Source organism: Anabrus simplex, chromosome 2 (genome assembly GCF_040414725.1).
Source record: "Anabrus simplex isolate iqAnaSimp1 chromosome 2, ASM4041472v1, whole genome shotgun sequence".
In the NCBI taxonomy this organism is placed as follows: domain Eukaryota; kingdom Metazoa; phylum Arthropoda; class Insecta; order Orthoptera; family Tettigoniidae; genus Anabrus; species Anabrus simplex.
Genome location: NC_090266.1, coordinates 730,911,592 through 730,938,089, shown reverse-complemented (window position 1 = coordinate 730,938,089; position 26,498 = coordinate 730,911,592). Strand labels below are relative to the sequence as shown.

The window sequence follows — 26,498 nt, the reverse complement described above, 5'->3', positions numbered from 1 at the left end:
TCCTTCAGTTCTATTCCCAACTCTCGCATTGAAATCGCCCATTAGCACTATTCTATCCTTGCTGTTGACCCTGACCACGATGTCACTCAATGCTTCATAAAACTTGTCAACTTCATCCTCATCTGCATCCTCACGTGGTTAATACACGGACACAATTCTTGTCCTAATTCCTCCAACTGACACATCTACCCACATCATTCGCTCATTTACGTGCCTAACAGAAACTATGTTGCGTGCAATGGTATTCCTGATAAAGAGCCCTACCCCAGACTCTGCCCTTCCCTTTCTAACACCCGTGAAGTACACTTTATAATCTCCTATCTCTTCCTCGTTATCTCCCCTTACCCGAACATCACTTACTCCTAGCACATCCAGATGCATCCTCTTTGCTGACTCAGCCAGTTCTACCTTCTTTCTTCCATAAGCCCCATTAATATTGATAGCTCCCCATCGAATTCCATTTTGTTCGCCAACAAATAAAAACTGAAGAATACAATGAACTACACAATTTAGATTTGAGGATTCCAAAGAAGAGAAAGTTGGTAGTACAATACAAAATACACAGCTAAAAACAAAAATGTTTTTATTACAATGATGCATAATACAAAGTACAGTAATACACTTAGTTATGAAGTTAAACTTTAAGAATCATCTTAGAAGAGAGAATATGAAATGAACATGGTGATGTTTGGTGATGTTAATTGACAAGTAAAGTAGTGCATCATAAATATTGTCCAGATTTATAAGCACAATGAAACAGTAAATTAAGCAAGAAAAAGCAAAAAGAAAAACCTGATAAATTATTTGTTTTGTAGAACTCTTACCTTCTTCAAGGCCAGTATATAAGGAAGGTCATCCTGAGATTTTCTAGTGTGAAGCTCCTGTGTTTGTCAGTGAAGAACGATTTGTACAGTGAAAATGTTCTTTCAGTGTTGCAGGATGTCACAGACACATGTGAAAAGCACTCCAGTTCTTCTTCGCTAAATTTCTCTTCCATATCTGTTTCTTCACCACAAAGCTTTTTGGAAATTTAACACCGTGTTTTGTAATCGTGAATTTTCAGTAATACCTGACTGAGCTTACTGAATGCATTTTTAGTAATGCCATGAGTTTCTGAAGACAATGTTACTGAAATTGTGTCTATCAAAGGAAGTGAATGTTGCAAGAGAATGTTGCAAGGAATTATTCTGAGCTTGCAACTGTGTTATAATATCAGGAAATTTGGAAAAATGGTTATGGATGTACTCAATCTTTTCTTGGATGCTGTTTTAAGCAAAGCACTTGTGGACTGTGGCAATGCTGGCAGCATCTTCTGCATTTAAGGAATACAAAACTGTTTTCATTTCACTGGAATTTACTGCATAGTATGACACACCATCTAACCCCAAATCCCACCAAGTTAAAACTGGTTGAGGAGGTGAAGAAGTAGTTGGAAGCAGTTCACGAAAATGTTGAATTCTAAAATTTAAAAAAAACTTCCTTCATGCTGGAGAAATGACACGTCTTTGTACATAGTACTTGCTTCTAATAGATTCAGCAACATGATGTAAACCACAAGCGAGGCACGTTAGGTGAACTAATTCTGTAATCATATGGCAAAAGCTGACATGTCCACTTCTGGTGAAAATGGCATACCTGCCAACGTTTGAAAATGGCTATCAGTAAAACTCACGCGCGACAAAAAATCGAACAATTTTTTACATACCTCGGCTTGATATAGATGTTGATTCCCATACGGAACCTGAAATAGTTGTCTCGAATGAGTAAATTTATAATACCAATATAAATGGTCCGTTATTGGACATTATAAATTTTCCAGCTAACTCATTCCCTGTGTGCCAAGTTGGGCTCATCAGTTGGTACATAGCACACCCACCAAGACGCACCTACGCAGTGGCCTCCACGGTATGCACTAGCCATGGGTACATGTCATATTTTGGTACACTATTTGAAATTGCTTTTGTATGTCTAAAGCTGACATGTTCTTTCTGATAACAGTGTGCATTTGGCAATCTCGAGAGCTTACAACAATGGCTAGTATGTACTTCAGTGTCAGTGATGGCTGGCTGTTGGGGAGGTGGAAGATTCAGTTTGTTGGTAGTTGCACAATAATACAATAAAAACGCAATTGTGGCATCAGTTTCATTTTTCTGTTTTTGGTGTATTTGATGTACCGGGTGAGCAGAATACATCAGAACCACTCCATCCTGTGCACGGGAATTCCTAAGTGAGTGAGTGAGTGAGTGAGTGAGCGAGCGGCCGGTCACAAAATACAGTGCCAGATGTATTTAAGGCCACGCTACCGTATCAGGTTTCAGTCCATGTTGAAAGTTTGTAAACGTGGCACATGTTTCATTGGTGATATTAGTACAGTGCATGAATTCAGTGAAATGGCTCAGGTGGCTCATGTTGGGTATTGGTACTCTGTTCCCCAAAGAGTATTTATTCATTTACGATTCACACGTCCATACAGAAAGTGCGAGGGCTGTAAGGAGATTATTTCAAGAGAAGTTTCCTGATGTTCAAGTTCCAGGTCGAACTTCGATTCATAGATTAGTAAATAAATTACGTAACACGTGAAGTCTTCTTGATAATAAACGTAATAAACCATGTACAGTACTCACACAAAAAAACTGTAGGTAACATTGATAATGGACTGGAGAGCTCCTACAAAATTCCTTTGACGACTTGCTCAGGAAATGGAAATTTCCTATGATTCTGTTTGAATGGGTACAAAGTTACTGAAGTTAAAAAGTCGTATAAAATGACTACATGAATTATTTTTCATTTTTGTTTGGTGAAGAAAATTTCAAGCTTTAATGTTCAATTTACGTTCAGTATTTTAGATCTACCCGCAATTCTTAACTGGGGCTAGTAGCTTAACACTCGTATGTGACGTGAATTGCCATAATGGGGTATACATACAATTTTTCACGATTTTATGCTTTTAACATTCAAAGACCAAACATTACTGCCTACTGGCCATGGGTACGTCTTGCAAGGCGAAAGTATACTTGCACGACAGTAAGGGAGGGACCACATAGAATAAACGGTGGTTGGTATGCGTGGATGTTGACGGGGTGAAAGGAGTACCTTTAATTGTAGGGCTGTTTTGTATAATAAAAAAAAATAATAATAATAAAAAAAAAAAAAAGCATCACTGGTATATGTGTTTAACTGGCTGTACAGTTGAAGGTGTGCTGTAAAACTACCTCTGTACCCAATCTGTATCCATTGATACAGGTGAAAAGTTATATGTTGCCTGAGGGCAACAGAATGCAGTAAGGAGTTAAACTGGGTAACCCTGGAATGTGATTTTGTGAACGGGTTTTGAATGTGATACATGACGGAGAAATTGACCCTAATCTAATGTTCTTTTTGGGCTAATTGTGGTTTCACCTAAGTGGATATATTAATACACAAAATAATTGTTACTGGAGTACTGAAAAGCCTAATTGAGTTCACCAAGTACCCCAGCATGACGAAAAAATACGAGTGTGGTGCACTGTTAGCAAGTTAGGTGTTAGGTCGTGTTTCATACATTGTTTCACAAAACTGATGTCTTTGCCCAGTTTTGAAAATTTGATCTTTAGGCCCATGTAATGATGTGCCTTAAATTTTGCCTGATATACCAGGCAACGTCAAAAACACAACAACTCTTCCCAGCATGCGAGAACTCAAATCCGTGTAAATAAAATTTGGATAAAGAACCAAATTACACTTTTGTATAAGAAAAATTCATTCTTAAACAACCGGCTTTATGAGACGCATCTTGAGGCAGCCTGCCGACTCACAAAAACTCAACGGGACCTATTTCATACCCAAGTTGAAAACAGACCATTTGGAGCACTAGCCAAAAAACAATCAACACTAGAGAAGAAGTTTAATACATTAACAAACAACACAGTATTAAATAGGACCAACACAAAAACAACCAAAAAATCTAGGCATCCCGACACACTTGCCGAACCATTTCACCCGTCGGTGGTCAACTTGTCAAAAACAAAGTTAGCAGAAAAGGAAAACGCGATCTTAGCAAAAGGTCCAAAGCACAACTGGCCAAATTTAAATAAAATCAATGCATTCACCAACTTACTCATAGAGTCAGAAATGGCTATCAATAAATTACCCCTAGATTTACAGAATGAAGTAAAACTGGATGTAAAAACAAAATTAAACAAGATCCACACTTCCAAAATTAAAACAGCAACCGCCAATAGCAACACTTAACAGAACATCTATTGCCGAACGAGATAACTTTATCAAACTCAAAAAGAAAATCAAAGATAATAACCTAATAGTTACAAAGGCAAACAAAGGAAATACGACTGTCATCATGGACAAAGTCAAATACATTGACAAAACTGAGAACGTTTTTAACAATGACTCTTTTTCTGTAGTTAAAAAATATCCGACTCAACAGATCCAACGCCTTTTAAAACAAACACTTAAGAACACATCATTTTTATTCACAGAGCAAGAGAAAACACGAATAATTAATATGAACCCCGGTCTGCCCACCGCCAAAGCTCTCCCCAAAATCCACAAAGCCGATGTTGCCATCTGACCCATTATTAATTATAGACCTAGCTCTCTTTAAAAACTAGCACAATTATTCAGAAACTTCTTATGAAAAACTACAAATTTCTATCAAATAAATTGGTCAAAAATACTTTAGAACTAATTGAGAAACTAGATAAATTCGAAATGAAACCCTACCATTCCATTCACTCATATGATATCACTAACATGTACCCTATTATTAATACTAAAAAAAATTTCCCCATCATTTTAAATAACTTAAACACTTACAGTGGCTTAAGCAAACTATAAATCCAAGACTATGACCGTGTTAAAATTGGTGATAAATAATATTTTTTTCAACTTTGACAACTGTATTTATCAACTGGACGGTTTGGCCATGGGGTCAGGCGGCCTCGGGGATTTTGGCGGAGGTAGGTATATGTAGATTTCCTAAAACATACAGTAATTAACAACAACAACACTTTTGAGAACATATGCTTTTCGGCCAGGTACGTGGATGATACATTGGTTATTCCAGATGACAGAATTATTAATGCAACCTCCACTTTAAATAACTTAAATAACATTGATCCCCAAATCAAATTCACTTTGGAATTCGAATCTAACAGAACTATAAATTTTCTAGACCTTACGATAAATAGACTAACATCTTCATTAGAATATGAAGTATACAGAAAACCTATGCAAACAATAACCACTATTAGGAATGACTCATCACACCTGCATGCCCATAAGTACGCCATATACAATAGCATGGTTGACCAAGCTATCAAAATACCCCTTTCTAAAGAAAAACTAAATAAAGAATTTAACATCGTCCACGCCACAGCCAAACCCAATGGATACAACAACTCGTTCATAGAACGAATTATCAATAAATTCAAACATCTTTCAAAGTCAACACTACAAAAAGAAAGACTTAACTGCTTATTCCACCTTCACATTTAACGAGGACATATGCAGTGTCATAAATATCTTCAAGAAGCATAACATCATGATTTCTTACAAAACCAACAATAGGAACTTGGAAATTATGCACAATTCAAAGTCAGGTGTTTACCGTTTTAAATGCAACGGCTGTGAATCCTCATACATCAGACAGACTGAACGCAACTTTAAAATTAGATACATGGAACATGTCAACGTCATCAAACCCACCCAATAATTTTTCAGCAGTAGGTCAGCATATTCATGAAGCAAGACATAACTTTTGTACTATAGATCAGGATATGGAAATTCTTAGGGAACATAAGCAAAGGCCCCTCCTTGAAACCAGAAAAATGTTTTATTCACTTGGACCAGTTTTTCAACCCTAATTCAAATCTTAATGAAATTTTGGAACAAACTAACATTCTCTTTGACTTCTTAATCACTAAGTTTTGGAACAAACTAACATTCTCTTTGACTTCTTAATCAGAGTCTTTAAGAGCATTAAGCTTTTGAATAGGCATACGATCTTTCAAGCTATGAACAATACCCTCTTGCGCATCACGCCCCTACCTCACCACTCTCTGGACCGGCCTTTAACACCTTCCCCTTCCTAACCTTTACTACTCACACTTCCCAAACACATCCGACAAGTTTGTGCTAACACACACGCTCCTGTTCACTCCTCCTCTCAACACGTCACATTGCAAGGCACGCTGCACAAGGTGAGCCCCGTACATATATCTTACTTCACACGTTCCTCTTGCCCCAACTTAAACTTATTCATCTAAATAAGCTTCTCTTTCTTATAGGACTGGGAACAACAATGGCCCAAACAACTAAGGCCTACTTGTATAAGCCCACTATCTCATATTTGTGCAGGTAATACTAAGATTTTGAAGAACCTGCTTACAACAATTGTCACTTGAAGAACACGACTTTAACATGCTCATCAAGATTTTAACTTTTACATCTGACTTTTAATTTCATATTTAATCACATCTTGGTTCCATACCCAGTGATTTTAATTGCACAAAACCACACAAGACTATAACCCTATAACGCGTTTTAAGAGAACAAGTGCTACATATTTTATATTATTTTAACCTAATATATGATGTTTTAACATGTGTTGCATCATTTGCATACACTGTAAAGACAATTTCAGTAAGTTCTTTTGCTTAGTGGTAATTTTAGGCTGATGATAACACCATATATAGGTGTCGAAACTGGTACCTTAAATAAAATATTTTATAAATAATATTCTTGTACAACACATATTATATTGAAAAGGTTGAACTTTTACCCAAAATCTTAACAATGTGATCCCTGTTCCATACGGAACAAAATTAAGTTTTTAACTTTAAACTTGGCAATGTCTTCCACAACAAATAGGGTTAATAGGGTGCATGGTTACCCCTAACGACCACACATGCTTTGCAGCGACGTGGCATGCTCTCTATCAGATGGTCCAAGAGCTCTTGTGGTAGTCGATCTGAAGGTTTGGAGGGTCCTTGGGGGCGGCTGACGGGATGCAATTCGCCTCCCCAATGCATCCCAGGCATGTTCTATAGGATTCAGATCCACAAACCTCGCTGGCCAGTCCATGCGATGAATGTCTTCCCCAGCCAGAAATTCATCCACCAGAGCAGCGCGGTGCAGTTGGGCATTATCTTCCATTAAGAGGAAGTCTCGACCAACCGCACCTCTGAAGAGTCGAACATGTGGTCTCAGTACCTCATCCCTGTATCTCCGAGCATTAACAGTGTTCCTTGGACCACCCATGAAGATGTGCAGGTCCGTACGGCCATTCAACATGATGCCGCCCCACACCATGACGCCTCCACCACCATACTGGTCCCGTTCCATGATGTTCCTGTGATTGTATCGGCTACCCTGTTCTCTCCAGATGAATGTGCGACGGGAATTGTTCTGTAAACTGAAGCAGGATTCATCTGTGAAGAGCACATGCCTCCATTCATTCAAGGTCCAGTTTCGATGTTGATGGCTCCACAGTAAACAGGCCCGTCTCTGTGCTGGAGTGAGGGGGATGCATACCGCTGGATGCAGGCCCGTCTCTGTGCTGGAGTGAGGGGGATGCATACCGCTGGATGTCAGGCTAACAGTCCTGCTGTTCTAAGCCTCTGGTACACAGTTTGCCAGGAAATGGCAACCCCTGAGATGGCTGCAAGCTCCGCTGACAATTGTCTTGCAGGTGCACTCCAATTGCGTCGGGCGGTTAAGGCCAGATATCCGTCCTGCTGTGGGGTGGTTACCCTTAGTCGACCTGGTACTGGCCTACGGCTAACATCTCCTGTGTCTCTAAATCGTCTTCAAAGCCTGGAAACAACACTTTGTAGCACATTCAAGGATACGGCGACTTAGGTCTGTGTCTGGCCTGCTTCCAGGCGGCCGAGTATTCTACCCTGCAAAACAGGGTCCAAATGGCGGCGGCGTGCCATTATGTTGTAACGTTCACCACGAGGCTACACTCCGCACACTATAAGAGGGCAAACACGACTGAGGGAATATGGGGCGCAGGCACTGGCTGTGTTTACCTTGCGGTTACGCCGCTAGTCAAAGCAAGGAACACTCTTTTCCTACACAGAGCGAACACTTAAGGTTGGTAGGTGTATATGTCATGTGATTTGTGGTCTTTTCTGTTGCCCTGCTTACTCGTAACTCATGCTTAACTTTTGGACACTAGTGTAGTTGAGTGGATATGAACCCTCACATTCCACCAAACCGATTGTCGAGAATGGTAATGCATCAGCCGATACTTTCTCATATTGTGACTGAGCGTGTGTTGCATGTTGTAGAAATGTCCATTTCTGGCAGCTGTTGTATAAATATAACAAAATGTTTGCCTTGTTTACGGGTGCCATTGTTCTATTCTGATGTAACACAACTACACTCTACAGAGTACTGTATTGCAGAATATCCGTGCTGATAAACTAAGTCTAATTGCCACGCATGTAAGATCCCATCTAAATGGAAAGTTTTACACCCACTTTACGATTACTAGTACAGCAGGCATTCTTTACCATATGCCGATGGTAAAAACAATTACAGTGTAATGCTGATGACAATAGTGCTCATGGATAACTTAAGCTTGAACTATTCCTTTCAATGTAAGGCAATCAACTGCAAATGAATAATATAATTTAATGTTTCATTGTTGAAGTAAATATCTGCTAAGAAGACGAAGTTACTAAGTTAGGACAGATGGTGTTCCTGGCTTGAAGGAAAATTTTAAGGTATTTCACAGACAAAACCCATATCATAAAAAATTAAGTTTATTGTAAAGAGTACTTACACCGTAATTGCCTGGAGAGGACGACGAATAATTCATAGGCTGCAGAGAAAGAGAAAGGAAGAAGTTAGTATCCACAAGTATGTACCGAACAAAGTCATTTTATGTGATCTATATACAGTGGACTCTGGTTAATTCAACATTGGATAATTCCAAAACTGGATAATTCAAATAAAAGTTTATTCCTCTTGAAATTCCTATTCTAATCAATGCAAAAAAATCCTAATTAATTGGAATTTTCAAAGCATAAATTTGGATAATTCAAAGCCAGGATTTTATCGCAACTTACTTGTGTAATGGTTCCACGAATTAAAGTCTTCAAATAATTCCCAATAATTCTCTATTTTATTGTAGCTTCCTAGTTATGGTCAGGTAGTCGCAATTGACTTAACCTTTATCTCTGTGAATGTCAACGAGTGCAGGATCAGTGAAGGTGTTTAAGAAGACTTGTTGAAGCTCAGTCAAATGTTTATGATGACACATTTCAAGCTTTGAATGAAATTTAAGACTAAACAACCCATACAAACAAAAATCACTAACTTTCTTAAGTGAGCAATGGAATTAGTGTATTGTTACATGTGCTGAATAATGTGTTAATATTGTAAATGCTGTTGTTTTACTAGTGCTTATTCAGTATATTTACTTGTGAAAACCTTCATCTACAGTTCAGGAGAACAAGGCAGCTGTCAAGATACGGTAGAATGCGTAATACTGTAATAATTATTCATATAAATTAATTTATTAAATTGGGCCGATGACCTTCGATGTTAGGCCCCTTAAAACAACAAGCATCATCAAGCAATTTATTAAATTTTATGTATTTATCCAGAACTGTACTATATTTTCCTTAAAATAGTAATTCTTGGTTAATTCAAATTTTGGATGATTGAAATCTGTTCAGATTTCCCTTGGAGTTTGAATTAAAAAGAGTCCACTGTATGTAGATATATCCATTTATTTTAGTATTAGTTTGTTCTGTATTCATTTCATTCAGACATTCAAAAGTGGTAGCAGATCCAACTACTGTGTATGCCAACATATTTTCTCAAACCATCTCCTAAATGCAGTTCCAGTAGTAACGCTGAGCTACAACTTGTAGCAAAAGTTATCATTAGGTTGAATAGATGCTGGCCTAAGAGGATGAATATTTCTCTTTTTTTGATAGAAAAGATTTATTTAAAGTTTAAAAAAATAAGGTATAGAAAGGAATTATTGTGTGTCACCACTTTACAATAATTTTGCCTGAGTGTATGCCCTCACTAATATATTAATGTTACATACATATGGTAAAGCTAGTCATCCAAAGTTGCCTGATGGGAAACAATAATTTTGAAAAGATCATTATGGTCAACTATTAGATATATTTGATGACAGCATTGATATTCTAAAGAGATATCACAGAAAATATTGTTACAATAACAAATTTAATATCCTGATATAGGAAGGGAAGGAACAACATAATGGCACAGTCTGTGATATACCCAACATACCAGCAGTACTTTACTTTTTTTCTTGTCTCATCTGACAGTAATAAAAAATATACAGTAGAACCTCGATAATTCGAAATTGGTTAATTCAAAATCCTGCCTAATTCGAAGAACCTCTCGTTCCCGGAAACATGAGATACAGTTTTGCATGTTATTCAAATTGTTTCATTCAAAATACGGATAATTTGTAATTCGAAGTACAATGTTGGCCCCATTACCGAAATTCAGACGTTTAATTCGAAACTGCCTTTAAATTTTAAAACAACAGTATGATACAGAGTAATTTCAACTCAAAATTTATCCGTGTTATAATAGAACACGTGTTCCGAAACGTGGAGGGGTAGCTCTCCACATTTACACTCACTTCGGAGGGTCTACAGTGCGCTCCATTATTGCTAAGTTGAATGAAATCGGAATTCTTTTGTACTCAACCTTTTTAAGGAACAAATATTATTACAATATTATAAGTCCACCTGTTCAATACAATACAATATGATCCACTATTTCATATGGTCAAAAAAAATGTTATACATAATACATTAAAGTCAAAGGTACATGTTTCACCCTCCTTACGGGCATCATCAGGCTATATCAATCTTAAAAATAATACATATAGAGACATTCTAATCTTATAAATTATGGGTTAAAATGTTGAAAAATGATTTCATAAAACATTATACAATAACATCTAAAACAACGGTAATGCACCGAAGTATGTTAAAATAGAGTGAATTAACAGTTTTGAAGATGAAAACGTGATTAAACATGAAATTATGAGAGTTTAAAACTAAAATGGATCCTTTTTTTATAATATCATTAAGACTGTGATGGCCTTGAGTGTAAACACAATCATCAAAGGGGGGTGTTTCTTCAATTCCCAAGTTTGAAAAAAAAATCCTTTATATGAGCTAACTCCAAAGTTATTAGGCATGGTGAATTCAAAACATAATACAATCCCGCAAACTTTTAGAACTTCTTGTTCTAAAGCTTCCACCACCTCGTCAAATGATAGGCCCGCCCATCTTGCTCCTAACAGCCCTCCAATAACAACACATGCGCGCAAGGATCCACCCATCATTACCCCCCCTCCATGTCCTTCACTGCCTCAGCCACACCGTTATAATACTAGAAGTCGAAAATCCAGTCAAGCTAGCGTTGCTGTAACAACCTGACGTACTTAATACGCACCGTACGAGTAAGTACCGCATTAGACATCTTTGACGTACGGGAAGTCTCTTGTACAGTACGGTATTATTCACCAACTTTCTTCTACATTTTGTTTCAGAAAATCCTGATTATTTCTTCCAACAAATGTTTCAACGGAATTATAACATCAACTTGACCATCTTTTAGATCCATTCGACTACCACATAATTTCTGAACTCCGCTAGCTTTGACATACGTTTTATCAATAGCAACGCCTCTACTAGAAGTTCCATTTTCTTTTCGACTTTCAGATATCCCAACCATATACTTTTTAACATGTTTATTACGTTCACACTTCCGTTTTAAATAACTGACAGTGATTTTACCATCTTGGATTCAAACTTGGGAATTGAAGAAACACCCCCCTTTGATGATTGTGTTTACACTCAAGGCCATCACAGTCTTAATGATATAAAAAAAGGATCCATTTTAGTTTTAAACTCTCATAATTTCATGTTTAATCACGTTTTCATCTTCAAAACTGTTAATTCACTCTATTTTAACATACTTCGGTGCATTACCGTTGTTTTAGATGTTATTGTATAATGTTTTACGAAATCATTTTTCAACATTTTAACCCATAATTTATAAGATTAGAATGTCTCTATATGTATTATTTTTAAGATTGATATAGCCTGATGATGCCCGTAAGGAGGGTGAAACATGTACCTTTGACTATAATGTATTATGTATTTAAAAAATTTTGACCATATGAAATAGTGGATCATATTGTATTGTATTGTATTGAACAGGTGGACTTATAATATTGTAATAATATTTGAGACATACGTCAACTTCAATACGGAACCAAAAAATGAGAATAATTTTTAAGGAACGCCGTAATATCACGCAACAGGCAGTGTGCGGAAAAACAGAGTCCGCTAACACTGGCAATGCCAACAGTTGATGAAAAACCGTGGCTTATATAATAAATTCGTAGGCACCGAACAATATTGTCATTGCCGATGAAACTGCATTGCTTTATTTTAATGCGAGCCCAAACGGTCTTATGGTTTTAAAGGAGAAAGTGCCAGCCAGGGAATCGTACAAGGGTGGGGAATGGGGGTCATTGTAGCAAATACAGTAGAGACGATACGCGACACTTACCGATTTAGCCGTGTTAAAATGGGAGACAATTCAACGGTGGCGCTCCTAGTGACTTGACCTGAAAAGTCACGCTAAATTCAAATATCAATTGAAATGCATATACGAAAATGGATAAATAAATTACATCTAGAAAGAAAGTATTATTGAGATATTAACTTTGAAGTTGCTAAAGCAATTCTGGATAAATGAATGAAGAATTATTTAAAAGGTTATTATTTAAAAACTGAAATTAGACATATAAACAAGATGTGAAATGGACTGCTGTGAAATGGGTTGATCTTTCATTTATGCATTACTTTTTTTACTTTATCATTCCTGTCTGAACTTTTACGGTTAGATTTGTCTTTTTTCTCATTTAAAAAACATTGTATCATCACATTAAGACACTTGTCAATAAAAATATTGGCACATTCCTTACACACATGATGCAATGAATGAACATTTAAAAGCTGGACAATTTTCCTCTTAACATGAAGCCAACTAACAGAAAGAAAATCTATAAAATCCCGGCTTTAATCTGAGAAGAGGGATGATAGAAAGAAAAGTATGAAAATGTTGTCGATAGTGATGCTTTGAGGAATATTTACGTACAATCAGAGTAAAAATGTAGCATACCCTTGGCTGTATAGTCGAGGATTTCTAAAGTCGCTGGCCTGGAAATGATTTGAATAGATCTTACAATTCTTATATAAGCGTAACGTCCCTTCTTTCTTGTACACCTTATCCAAATCACTTCTGTGACATTTCAAAACCTACAGATCACACCTACAACAATACATCGGTATTGAAGGTTAACTGCTGCATTATACAATAAAATATGCATATTATATTTTAAGCCAGTTAAAATATGGGTCGAGCAGGTCAGAAGATTATGAAGTACTATAAAAATCTCTTTGTCACTGGAAGAATATATATATGCAAACATAATATTATTTACATTTTCTTGTCACGAGGGAAGCAAAAGAAAGACCGCACATTCTTCTCTACTTCATAGTTACTGCAGCCAAACACAGCACATACCTTTCCCCTCATATTGAGAGGAGATATCAAGGAATGACACACGCTACTATTTAATTATGTCAACTCACTGAAAACGCATAAATAACACCAAAAACTTCACACACAAATGCACGTGCTCTTATGATAGAACCAGTAGTTCTCAGGTCTACCCGCTAGAGAGAGCTCTAATAGCTGTCCCTCGATATCTCGCCAAGTGTCGCGTATTGTCTCTACTGTATTTGATTGTAGTGCGTTGCAATGCACATGGAAACGAGAAATTTTATCCCCTCGTCATAGGAAAGTTCGATAAGCCACAATGTTTTAAGGGCGTCGGGCAGTTTCCATGCCAGTACAAAGCATCTAAAAATGCAAACAGTACAGAAATCCAAAAAAATAATGCATTTGCACAGGGGAACCAGCATAATTTATCCTCGTCTTTGAATTGTGTGAATTTTTTTTCTTTCGTTGCGTGAGGTTATGTTTACAGTGATTTATCCAAGTGCATTGTCTGAAGATTGTAAATGCTCCTTGTTGGATACATTTTGGAAATAGTTTTTTCCATGGCATTTGAAAGGTTTAAACTGTGAATCGAGGTGATTGCATGTATTAATGGGTCTTAGAATACTTTGTGACGCGGCAAGTGCTTACATTTCTGAAGTACGAGAGAAGTGCCACGGCGGGAAATCGTACAAGGATAGAGTCATAGGAAACTTTGATTTTAAGGGCATCGGGTACTTTCTGTGTAAATACAAGGCATCTAAAATGCATACAGTATAGCAATCGAATAAATAATTTTTTCTTTCTTTTGTTTTGTGAGGTTATGTTTGCCAGTGAGATATCCAAGTGCATTACTTGAATACTGTAAATGCACCTTCTTGGATACATTTTGGAAATAGTTCTTTATTAATGGCATTTGAAAGGTATAAACTGTGAATCAAGCTTAACGGCATGCAGTAACAGGCCTTAGAATATTTTGTAATGCGGCAAGGGTTGGTACTCCTGAATTGTGAATTGGCGGTTAAGTCGAAGTCCAATTTTTGAGTCCCAACGACTTCGAATTAACGAGATTTTACTGTATCTCCATAACACACACACCCACTAAATTTTAATACACTTTTCTGTGAATTCATTCACCCTACTATGATATAAGAAAGTGACAGAAAAACAAGCTATGATCTGCAGTATAAAACTCAACCATTCTTGTGCTTTTCCATCAATGACATTCAAACGTTCATGAACGAATATACTGGAGGTCAAATATCAAGTTTATGAAACTTTAGAGAGAGACAGAGAAAGAGAGAGGGAGGGCAGAGGTTCAGGGGCAGGGCTTGTCAATTCAATTTCTTTATAATTTTCACCCTGTAATATGTGGATCTACTGGATCACTCAAAACTGTACAAATATAGTAAAATGAGAAGCAGTTTATACATTTCTCATTGTCTTTTGGTATCAAGGAAGGACACAAATGACCACTATAATGAATACAGAACAAACAAAATTTCTCAGGTTATTTAAAATATTGTATTTAAAAAACTCACTGTAGACGTGTTCGGTTGCCACTGTGGTCTACCTCCAGGTCCTGCCATCGACATTGGAGGCATGCCGGGTCCCCCAGGCCCACCTGGCCCCCCAGGTCCACCAGGACCACCAGGTCCAAGTGTACTGTTAGGTGGTGGTCCTCGCATTCCGGGTCCATACGATCCTGGGCCCATAGGACCCATAGCTGGACCCCTCGGTGGATTCATACGTGGGTTCATGGGACTCATTCCTGGTGGACCTAAAATTATAACTTAATATCAAAATACTACCACAACAGTGACACATCACCCTTCTACATTAACACACATCTATATGCATAAATATATCTCACACAATACATTTCAAAGGCAGTTATTGTTCTTGGTTTAATTTAATTTTCGTTCATGGTTCATTCCTTGGAAAAATTGATGAGCGTTAAAATAAGAGCACTGTTAATGGTACCAATTACATAAATAATTATTATGTACCACTTTGGAACGTAACATTAATTGTGGATAAACCCAATATTCTGGTAGCCAAAATTTAATTTAAAAATTATGTAAGGCACGCACATTTACACAGAAAGATGCTGACTTCACTACTGCTTCTAAATATTTTAGAATTAATAATTAATGCTGAGTAGGTACATAGCTCTGTATTAACTTATAACCTAGGGACTATAGCATGAAGAGTCTAAGATAAAAAAGTGTAGACAGAAGGATTTTTAAGTAGAACCAAAGCCTCACCATGGAGTCAGCTCTAGGACCCCATGCCTATGATTTCTTGACAGAAAACTGAAAGTCTCGGGGAAAGAACTTTGCCTGCGAGATCCAAAGTTCACATACACAAATGTGTTTCAGATGTAAATATTAGTTTCCCCTCAACCATGTTACCTTTCTGCATCAATGTGGGGTCAGCAGACCATCCAGGCTCAGTTTTTGAAGGATTTTAGCAAAGTAAGGATGGGAAAGGAATAGGATAGGAAAGGCAGCAGCCATGGCTTTAATTAAGGTACAGCCCTGCCATTTGTCTAGTGTGAAAGTAGGAAACCAATGGTGGAATTCGAACCCATTATCTCCCAAATGCAAGCTCACAGCTACGCAATGCGTGCCACACAGCCAACTTGCTCGGTTGTTTAGGACTTGACCATGTCACCACATGACGATTTTATTGAAAATCTTCTACCCCAATTCATCGGTATTCGGAACCCAGGACACTCCGGTTGGGAGTGGAATGTGTAGATCACCATGACAGCACCCCTCTACCCCCACCCACATTCCTTTCTAAACTCTTACCAATACCAAATTAATCAATTGATCACTTTAAATCCCTTTATCCTCCTCATCGTATTATAGTGTGTTTGGCAAGTGGAGACTCTTCCAACCTGAAGTTTAAAGCAGTTTAGGGGTGGGGGTTGAGGATGAACGACCTTCCAAGATACTTTCACAGCTACAAGAAGTGTAACAAATGCCCAAGCTGCCTTGGGTCTTGAGAATTCCTAAACCCTTCTCGCCAAACTATGGATGTGACAGATCAGCATTCAAGCCATGTGAACTATGGGTTTCTGTTTCCTTCCTCTCACCAGTCATGCGACAACAGTTTGAGAGAAGAACCAGACTCTCCTTTTGCCTAACACAATCTAGTAGTGTTTGAAATAGGTACCATACCAAACAAAAATGGACTACATCAGGTTTTCAATAGTATTCCAAGTCAATGAAGGCTTTAGCTTGTGCATTAATCTAAGTTGCAGCAATCCTAAATTAGACTATAAGATAGTTTGTTGAACAGGGATAATTCTACCATCACAGGAATATTCTGAACTGAAGTGAACTCAGAAAAGAACAATAGAACTGTCCGTTCTGTTTTGATCAGATTGGATGAAACAAAAAGGGTTAGAAATGACCAGTGTTATAAAATATATTGGGACAAACTTTGGATTAACCTTGTGAGGATAAGGACTGAAAAATATATACTCAACTATCATACTGCAAGTATAAATACAAAAGAATATCAAATGGTATGGTATTTAAAAATTATATTCTCTCCACAAGTTATAAACATAATCACTATGGTTTTCAAATTATAGGGATGTATAATCTTTCAACAATTAAGTGCAAATTATTATTATAGTAATAGTAATAATAGAAGTAGTGTTAATAGTCATGATGGTGATGGTGAGTTTGCTGTTTCATCAGTCAATGTAAATTCCACCTGCACGCAGCTTGTAATCTAAGTTGGAATGTTGCTGGAGACATTTGTAGTGTTCAGAATGAATTATTCGATTAAATTTTCTTTGCTAACTGAAAATTGCTCCTGTAGAAGCTTGTTGACATACAAGATTTGTTTTGCATACCGGCTTTTCTTTAAATTTAAACTGATGTAAGATACGATGTTTATAATTCATGTGTTGCCTAGTCCAGATTATTCATACACTGGACTACTTATATTAGTGTATGATTATCAAATACAAAAAAATCCTTCATGCTTATACTCTGCAGCACTTCAATGCTCCTTAATTACTTCTTGTTAGGGCATTTTATGCACATTTTAACTTCTACTCATCTTGGTACAGTAGACCAAACAATAGTGGGGGTACTCCACTGTGTCCAGTATGGTAGCTGTACAGTACTTGCAAACCATTATAATAATCCCCAAACACAAAGAGAAGACTTCTACTTATAGAAACAGAGTGAGTGGCCGCGTGATTTGGTTCACTGTCACATAAGATTGATCTGTGTGGGTGCAATGTAAAGCAAAGCTGTAAAAATATATAGAAACTTTCTATCTTGTAATGTTGGCAGTATATATCTAATGAGAGAATGATAACAGATTAACATCCAAAAGTACACAAGACGAATTCCAAGAAGAAATTTGGAAAAAAAAAAATTCTACCCAAAAAATGAAATACCAACAGTAAATTAGGCATGAATGTTGCGATTTTCATCATTATCAGCCCATTCTGAAATGTATCACAGTTTCAATAAGGCTCAACATTGTACATACACTAAAACCAAAGCAGTAGCATCTTAAGACAACATTCACTACCACATCCAAAATGTTCAGTAAATTTATTGTGAAGAAAGCCATACTTTCCAGTGTCGACTCAGTTAAATGTAACTTAAAGGCTTTTCAGTCAGTAGAACACTACACCACACCTGTAAAAAGCACACTATTAAGCAAGGAATAAATAACACACTATTGAACAAGGAATAAATAGTGTGTATTGTGTAATATTTATATTGAACTTGTGTGTTCAACAAACTGAAAAGGCTTTAAGTTACATTTGAATAAATTTTGCAAATATCCTTCATACAAACAGTATCAGATCAGTTTCTGGAGCTCAGTCACAATTAGGTTTAGGCCAGCTACTGTATCTGTTAAGAGAGGATCATGACGTCAGGCTGTTCGAACAGAGGAACAGTCTTCAACTTTCACTCTGCAGCGGATCGCAAGCGTGAAATCAATGTGATGCGGACTGCATTCTTTCACACTGGAGATCATAATACTTTCCATTATTTGGAGATACCGTCCGCACTGCTTCTTATTTCACAGAGTACCAAGCTCGATAGCTGCAGTCGCTTAAGTGCGGCCAGTATCCAGTAGTATACAATAATATAGTTTTATTATGAATCCACCTGTTCAATACATTATAATGTATGTGCATTATAATGTATTGAACAGGTGGATTCATAATAAAACTATATTATTGTATACTAACAGATTTCAATACGGATTAAAACATGAGATTAGTCACTTGTAACAGTATCCAGTATTCGAGAGATAGTAGGTTCGAACCCCACTGTCGGCAGCCCTGAAGATGGTTTTCTGTGGTTTCCCATTTTCACACCATGCAAATGCTGGGGCTGTACCTTAATTAAGGCCACAGCTGCTTCCTTCCCAGTCCTAGCCCTTTTCTGTCCCATCGTCGCCATAAGACATATCTGTGTAGGTGCGACGTAAAGCCAATAGAAAAAAAAGTTATTTCACAGAGCAGACTACAGACTCATCGGTAAAGATAACAAACCAACATAGCGCACGGTAATAGCACTACAATAAATCATGCAGTATCACAGTGTCTCCTTCAGAAAAAGTCCTCCACGCAAACAATTCGGCTCTCCTTAATCGCCGCTGAGTATTGTTAGATGATCCAAGGAAACTGACAGAATCCTGAGCTGCACAATAGTTATATACTGAGGTTTCAATCAGCAGGTTGTTTTCCTCATGAGATGATGATCATGATGATCATTATTGTTTCTTTGCCAAGAAAATCCCCCTTGTGTTTCTGTAGGACGCTTGGGTGTTATATCTGGACCCAACATGAAGCTCACAATCCTTTCTTTCGAACTTAATACCAATGCTGGTCACAGAATATGCCTTGTATGTTACCAATATTTTCACATCAAGCATGAAGATCATATGTAAGTCTAATATGAAAAATAATTTCCCCCATTAGAGCTTTTACCCCAACAGATTGCACTGTTGGCACTAAATAAGAGTGATTATACTATGTTGAATGCGACTGAATGCACACCATGCGAGTAGGCTATGCTGCGAGCTTGCAACTGGTAGATGGTAGGTTTGAACCCTACCACTAAAAACCATAAAGATGATTTTCCATAGCTTTTCCATCTTCACACCAGGCAAATGTCAGGAGGGATTATCTCAATTAAGGCCATAGTCGCTACATTCCCAGTCCTAGCGCCAAAAACCTTAATGTCCTTGTGCAATGTTAAGCATATTAGAGCAAAACCAATGCAACTTGACAAACACCACCCTGCTTCGAATAGACCGGCTGAAGTATTTCTTGTAAATTTGCATGAATCTTAAGTCATCGTTCGTACATCATAGGATAAGGGAGTTTTATTATGTTTTTTAATGCGATAAGAAGTTCTCCTCATTTTATTGCACAGCATTACATAGTATCCCTGACAAGAATGTAAATGTAGATAATATGTTAATATTGTAAAGGTTGTCTTTTAGGGGCTGATAACCGAGTGACTTTGTGACTGATTTCTCACCAAGGCAGCCTCAGTCTGAATCCCAGTCAATGCATGTGAGTGTTTTCCTATGAAAAGTCACATCCCTGTGGTTTGGACTGCACGTAAAACTGGAGGTCCCAGGACTAAGATCGCAATGTATACAATCAGGTAAAACAACAAGCATGCTTAGTTGACTTTTACTATGTAAAATTGCAGTATTTAATTTGTTCAATGTGATATTCTAACGGCTTTCTATCACAAAAATAAAGAGGGTTTATGTACAAACATGCGACGAAAGATACATTCTAGCGTCACATGAACGAGGTTTAGATTCTTTCGTCGGCCACTCTAACTGCCACTGACACATGAAGAATTTTATCAAAGTATGTGCACAGAACATCTTCCACACAGTGTGTTACTGTAAAATATAGTGTGTTACTAAAAAATCTGAATACCTGATTCAATTCAGATACAAAGAGCAAAAGGTACCTTTGAAGTACCTTTACCCCTTTTTAATTTCTTAGGGACGTGATAGAGTAACATCGTCACCAACTCAGCTGTACTTCAAATCCCGGCCAATGGAACTAGGACTGTGTGTGTGTGTGTGGGGGGGGGGGGCCGTACTTCAGCCCAGCCTTTGTTGATCTGATTTTCCTGTAACTCTCGAGCTGTTGTGTAATTGGTCGAACAGTACTTCTTTTTGCTACTGGTTTAACGTCGCACTAAAACATCGAAGGTTTCCGGCGACGAAAGGATGGGAAAGGGCTAGGATTGGGAAGGTAGCAGCAGTGGCCTTAATTATGGTACATCCCCAGCATTTGCCCTAGTGTGAAAATGGGGTACCACGGAAAGCCATCTTCAGGGCTGCCGACGGTAGGATTCGAACCCACCATCTCCCGAGTGCAAGTTCATAACTGCGCGATCCTAACCGCACGGCCAACTCGCTCGGCAATGGTACTTTCTTTTTTTTACAACTGGCTTAACGACGCACAGACAAAGATAGGTCTTATGGCGACGATGGAAGAGGAAAGGGTTAAGAGTGGGAACGGAGTGTCCGTTACTTTAATTAAGGTACAACCCCAGCATTTGCCTAGTGTGAATATGGGAAACCACGGAAAACCATCTTCAGGGTTGTCGACAGTGGGGTTCGAACCCACTATCTCCTGAATGCAAGCTCACGGCTCGCGACCCTAACCGCACGGCCAACTCGCTCGCTAACGGTCCTTCTATTCTGTCCGCTGCCGTAATAGATTTCAGGCCCTTGCTTCAGGATGTTAAATGTTAATGCTTCTTCTTGACGTCCCGTTCGATATAAATTAAAAGGCCGAAAATAGTTAGCACTGCTTTGCGGCTACATTCTACAACTTCGGCTGTTGACGCTGCAAGTAGTGTAACACTTTTGCAATTTGCTTGTTAGCCCGTCTGGTGGCTATGATCGTTAAGGCATCAAGTCCATAATGGTCTGACAGCGAGACCCGATGGTCGAAAGAAATTTCACCATCAGAATGTGTTGGCTGGCAGGGTAGGAGATTTGGTGGTATACAATATGTAATCACTCCATTGCGTGCCAAAAGCCTGGATTAAATTCCAAACCTCTCCGCAGTGTTCACAAGGACGCTACTGATGATGATTCGTCCGTCTGATGGAGACATCAAGCTCTGAGCAGACCCCTTGCTATTATTCAACAGGAGTAGCTACGTGCCGGCACCGGGTTTCACCCTCTCCCTAAATCATCATCACACATTCAGACGCGCAGTTCGCCCACGGGCACCAAATAGAAAGACCTACACCAGGCGAGCCAAACATGTCCTCGGACATTCGAGGCACTAAAAAGACTGTTGCGTATACGTCAAAACACTGAACTACCGAAAACTCGGCCGATGTTTGTAGTTTTAACACAACTCGCAAGAGATCTGTTTGGGTAGGACCAGACAGATTTCCATGAAACTTGGGTGAATGATCAATTAAAAACATATATTAAACTCAATAGTACCGGTAATCATTATTTTGCTGTAAAATCAACACTGGTGTAATAGTTGGTGAAAATAGTTGGGCGGCTCGGAGTACTGTAGTTAGCTGATGATGCAGAATGACCGTGCGTATACACCGACAGTTCTATTTTAAAGCTATATAAAACGCTTTAAAGCGAAAATCGCATTTTGTTAACACGAACAGAATTTCACGCTACGGTATATAACACTATTTTAATAACACATACAGTAGGCCATACATGAATATTTCAAAATATTAGGGTTTTAATACCTCTGAATTTTTTAAAATGGAAGCTAAAATATTATTTAGTATGAAATCTTGGTCATCACAGTTTTTATCCCAACGTCGATCAATAAACGTACTTCCTATTAATGTGATTTTTTATTAACATAAACGAGGAAATTGCCAGATTTCTGTTCAGAATCTCTCATACTGTTATGCCTATATAACGACAGGCATGCAGCGATATACTAACGACTTAATTGATCTGTCAGGTTCCATTGCAGTCGACGCAGATATACCACGTTTCATTTAAAACAGCAGTAAAAAAATACTATTTTTTAAGTAAGTAAATATTACTTTAAGGCAGAATGACTGATCGTTAAGTTTATGATGTCTTAATTGATAATCCGTCCGCCTCCGTAACTTAACGGTTAGCGTTGTTAGCTGCCGTCCTCGGAGGTCCGGGTTCGATTCCCGTACTGTCAGATTTAAGAATGACAAGAGGGCCCTGGCATGCGGTTAAAATGGTTCATGCAGAGCTCACCTCCATTGGGGGTTTGCCTGAAAAGAGCGCCACCACCTCGAAGGTGAGAGGAGTCGACTTGTCCGGCTCCTTGGCTGAATGGTCAGCACAGAGGCCTTCACTTCAGAGGGCCCTAGATTCGATTCCCGGCCGAATGGGGGATTTTAATCTTAAATGGGTAATTCCCTCGGCTGCGGGGACTGAGCGTTCGTGCTGACCCAACATCCCTGCAACCGTGTGGTTAGGGACGCGCAGTTGTAATCTTCCATTCGGGAGATAATGGGTTCGAGCCACACTGTCGGCTACCCTGAAGGAGGTTTCTCTCCCCCCTTTTCCTGCAATTATCACGCCTTCGGTCCCCTCAAAAAGGCCCTGAAGGATCGCAACTTCCTGTCGGACGAGGATGTGCAGAAGGGGATCACGCAGCAGGACACGGTGTTCATCACACGGACATCTTCAACCTGGTGCGTCGGTGGAATGGGTAGCTCAATGCTCACGACGATTTTGCCTGATTGGCATCCCGATTCGACTGTACGGCCGTCGAAGGGAAACTTTTTGATCGCCCCTTGTATGTATGTATGTTGAACATTTTAGTGTAATTCATCCAAGTATCTACAATGCACATCCTAAAAAACGTATAATCGCTTTGTTTTTGTAATAATAATAATAATCATAATAATAATAATAATAATAATAATAATAATAATAATAATAATAATAGTAGTAGTAGTAGCAGCAGCATTAGTATTTCGCAGTGCAAAACGCTTTTAAAATCTCGTCAGACACAAAGCTTCCCTAGGATAGTTTATGCAGTGCATTATTATAAATAACTCCAATTATTGTTTGTTTCAAGACCGTTCCTTTTCTTTTTGATTTAAGGAATATATCAGAGAGGGGTGATACTGTTCTAATCAGTTTTCCTCTAATAGTTTATGCGAAACCCAAGCATTATAACGAGATGTACGCTAAAACTCAAATTAACATTTATACACAGTAATTTAACGAGTTTTCAATGCTGAATCAGAGTCAGTCATTTTGGGTTATCCCCTAAGTGCACCTGTGTGAGGTTACCGTACACGGTCTTGTATGATCCCCAGCTTCAAATCTGAAGTTCTTGTTTCACACTACATCACATACCGAAAATGGAACTTTGCTCATTCATATTACATACTTAGTAAGAACACGCAGCTTCACCTGATCGGGTCCGCCTCCGTAGCGTAACGGTTAGTGTTATTGGCTGCCGTCCTCGGGGGCCCGGGTTCGATTCCCGGTACTGAATGGCAGGAGGACTGGTATGTGGTTGAAATGCTACATGCAGCTCACCTCCAATGGGGGTGTGCCTGAAAAGAGCTGTAACACCTCACGATGAGGGCACGAGTTTACTTTACCTGATCGTGACCGAACTGTACTAAGAGACGAAGTCAAATGTCACCTAGTCAGAGGTCACACAATACTCAGTGGTCCTAAAAATAATGAACGTTGTAGGTAAGTGTATGTTTTAGATCTCCATATGCAGTCGAGCTGTTTGCAGAAAACCTTAATTTCCCTTGGGTCATCTTTGTTTCATAATAAATTTCATACTCTGTGACGGAAAATACTCCAAAACTGAAAATAACTTTTATGATCACAGAAAAATTAACATAACGCTTTTATTCACTTATTAATTTTAAGGCTGTCTCTATTATGTTGGTGAACGTTGTTATGCCGCAAGTTACGTTTTTTCTTTGGATATTCCACTGTGAAATATTAAACTGCGTACCATCTGCACATTTTCTACATTTTCTAGAAATGCTTAAAACTGTATGGTTCAGTAAAGGAAATATAATGAGAAAAGTACGTAGGAACGAATGTAAACTCTTTCGTGAGGAAATAGAGGAATAATTATGTTTAAATTCCATAGTCAGACTAGAGTTGGCCACTGACTCAACGATAACGAAGGATCCCTGTGTGTTCATTAGATTACGCAAATATGAATAAAATGTGCCCTCATTAGCTTCAGTGTATTTCTGATTTAATCTCAATATCACGCCCATAATACTGTGGATTGCTTCCATGAGGAGCCCATTCCATACGTACAGGACTGCAATTGTCAACTGTTGTATTAGGGGCTGATGGACGAGATGATTTCCGTACTCACTCCACCACGTTTGCATGTCCAATGGGACGAAGGTTCAGGAAGGTGGTGGGTCCGTGTAGAGTTACGATAAACTGGACAGCTTTCTTTTAGATGTAGCTCTATACCAATAATCGTCGTATTAAGTGCAGTGCTGTTGTTGCGCACTCCGCAACGAGCTATGTATAACTGAAACAAACCATTTTCAGGGTTTAAACCGAGAGGGTTACATGTACTTTCGATCGTTCGCGGAGTCTTCATCAATCGCTGGACTAGACTTCGTATCATTAATTAATAGAATCTTCATACCATTAAGTTATGTATGACGTGTCAGCTCTATATTTCAGTAAGACTTGATTCCTCATCCTTTAAACTGATCTAAAGGGCCATCGTATTGAATCCCGGATGCGCTGATGACGCGTTGGTGCATGTATCAATGATAACAGAGCGTTTTGAACATTTCAAGAAATAATTTCTTGTACGTTCTGTTCCTGTGTTCTCGTCATAATTGAAGTACTATGTAGAATTGTAGAAAGAGAGTTCTAACATTGAAATGAAGCATTTCCGGATAGCACGTTTTGTTCTACGCGTGAGGAATGTGCCCTGTAAGTTTGGACGTACCGAATTATTACACTTTGTACAATATGTACTGTACTTGGAAATTCTGGTCTATTCACAGACGACAACAACAGTAATAACAACGGAAAGTTCGATGAATCACCAGTGTTAACGCGTCCCGGGAAGTGGGATGCCTTATTTACGAGTGTACGTGCTCCAGTCTATTGTCTATTGGGCGGTGTACAATATACATTGTCCTGCATCAACCGTCTATCGTCTGCTAAACAGTGCCCATCGTCTACGGTCTATTAACAACAGTGGACTGTATGTTAGCTTCTGTCTGTTGTCCGATATCTTGAGAGTTTTTGAAATGCTAATTGTTAGAAGTCCAAGGTTTGCTTTTACGGCCTAGATTGGTTCTAAGGAGGAGACTAGGATTTTGCAAAGTGAACAGTATACCTAAACCAATGTTGAAATCAGTGTATAACGGAAAGGTATAGTACTGAAGAAATTATAGTGCTCATGATACCATGTGTCGATGGTACGATCTCTGAGAATTTTGTATGACTACACAAATTCAGCGAAGTGTGTGTCGTTTTGACACTGCTTGTCGTTGTCTGACGATTACTACAAGTAGTTCGCTATCATCATGAGTCGTTAACGAAGGGGAGCCATGTTTTCCCATGTATTTTTATTTCAGATTTAGATTTGTGTTTATACGTTCATGTATTAGGGGAGAACTTTTCAATCGTTTGTGTTTTTATTTTGTAGGGTTGTTTATATGTTTATTAAAACTGTTTGATGAAATGGATCTCCCTGGGTATGTCATTATACAATATAGCAAGTTTATTCCAAGTCATTGTGGAGGTTTAATTTAAGGTATATAACTTTGGTGCAGTTTCCGACCTTTTGGTCGTTTTCAGTTGATTAGGTAAAGCCCGAAGCAGATGTACCAAAACACAGCCTTGTTTAAACGCCCTGAGGGAAGAGTACTGTACATTATCATGTT

At 38.3% G+C, this 26,498-nt stretch overlaps 1 protein-coding gene across 8 annotated transcripts in view; it reads right to left on the bottom strand.

The window, feature by feature from the left end:
* Window positions 1-26,498, bottom strand: part of Ssdp (Sequence-specific single-stranded DNA-binding protein) — an 831,184-nt gene that overhangs the window by 107,980 nt on the left and 696,706 nt on the right. For 7 of the 8 annotated variants that reach the window (XM_067141370.2, XM_067141374.2, XM_067141372.2 and 4 more), the window contains 2 exons: window positions 15,123-15,361; window positions 8,789-8,827 (listed from right to left, as the gene is read on the bottom strand). In XM_067141370.2, coding sequence (XP_066997471.1) covers window positions 8,789-8,827; window positions 15,123-15,361 — 278 coding nt within the window. The remainder of the gene's footprint in view (window positions 1-8,788; window positions 8,828-15,122; window positions 15,362-26,498) is intronic. The other variant, XM_067141371.2, reaches the window with a different exon arrangement.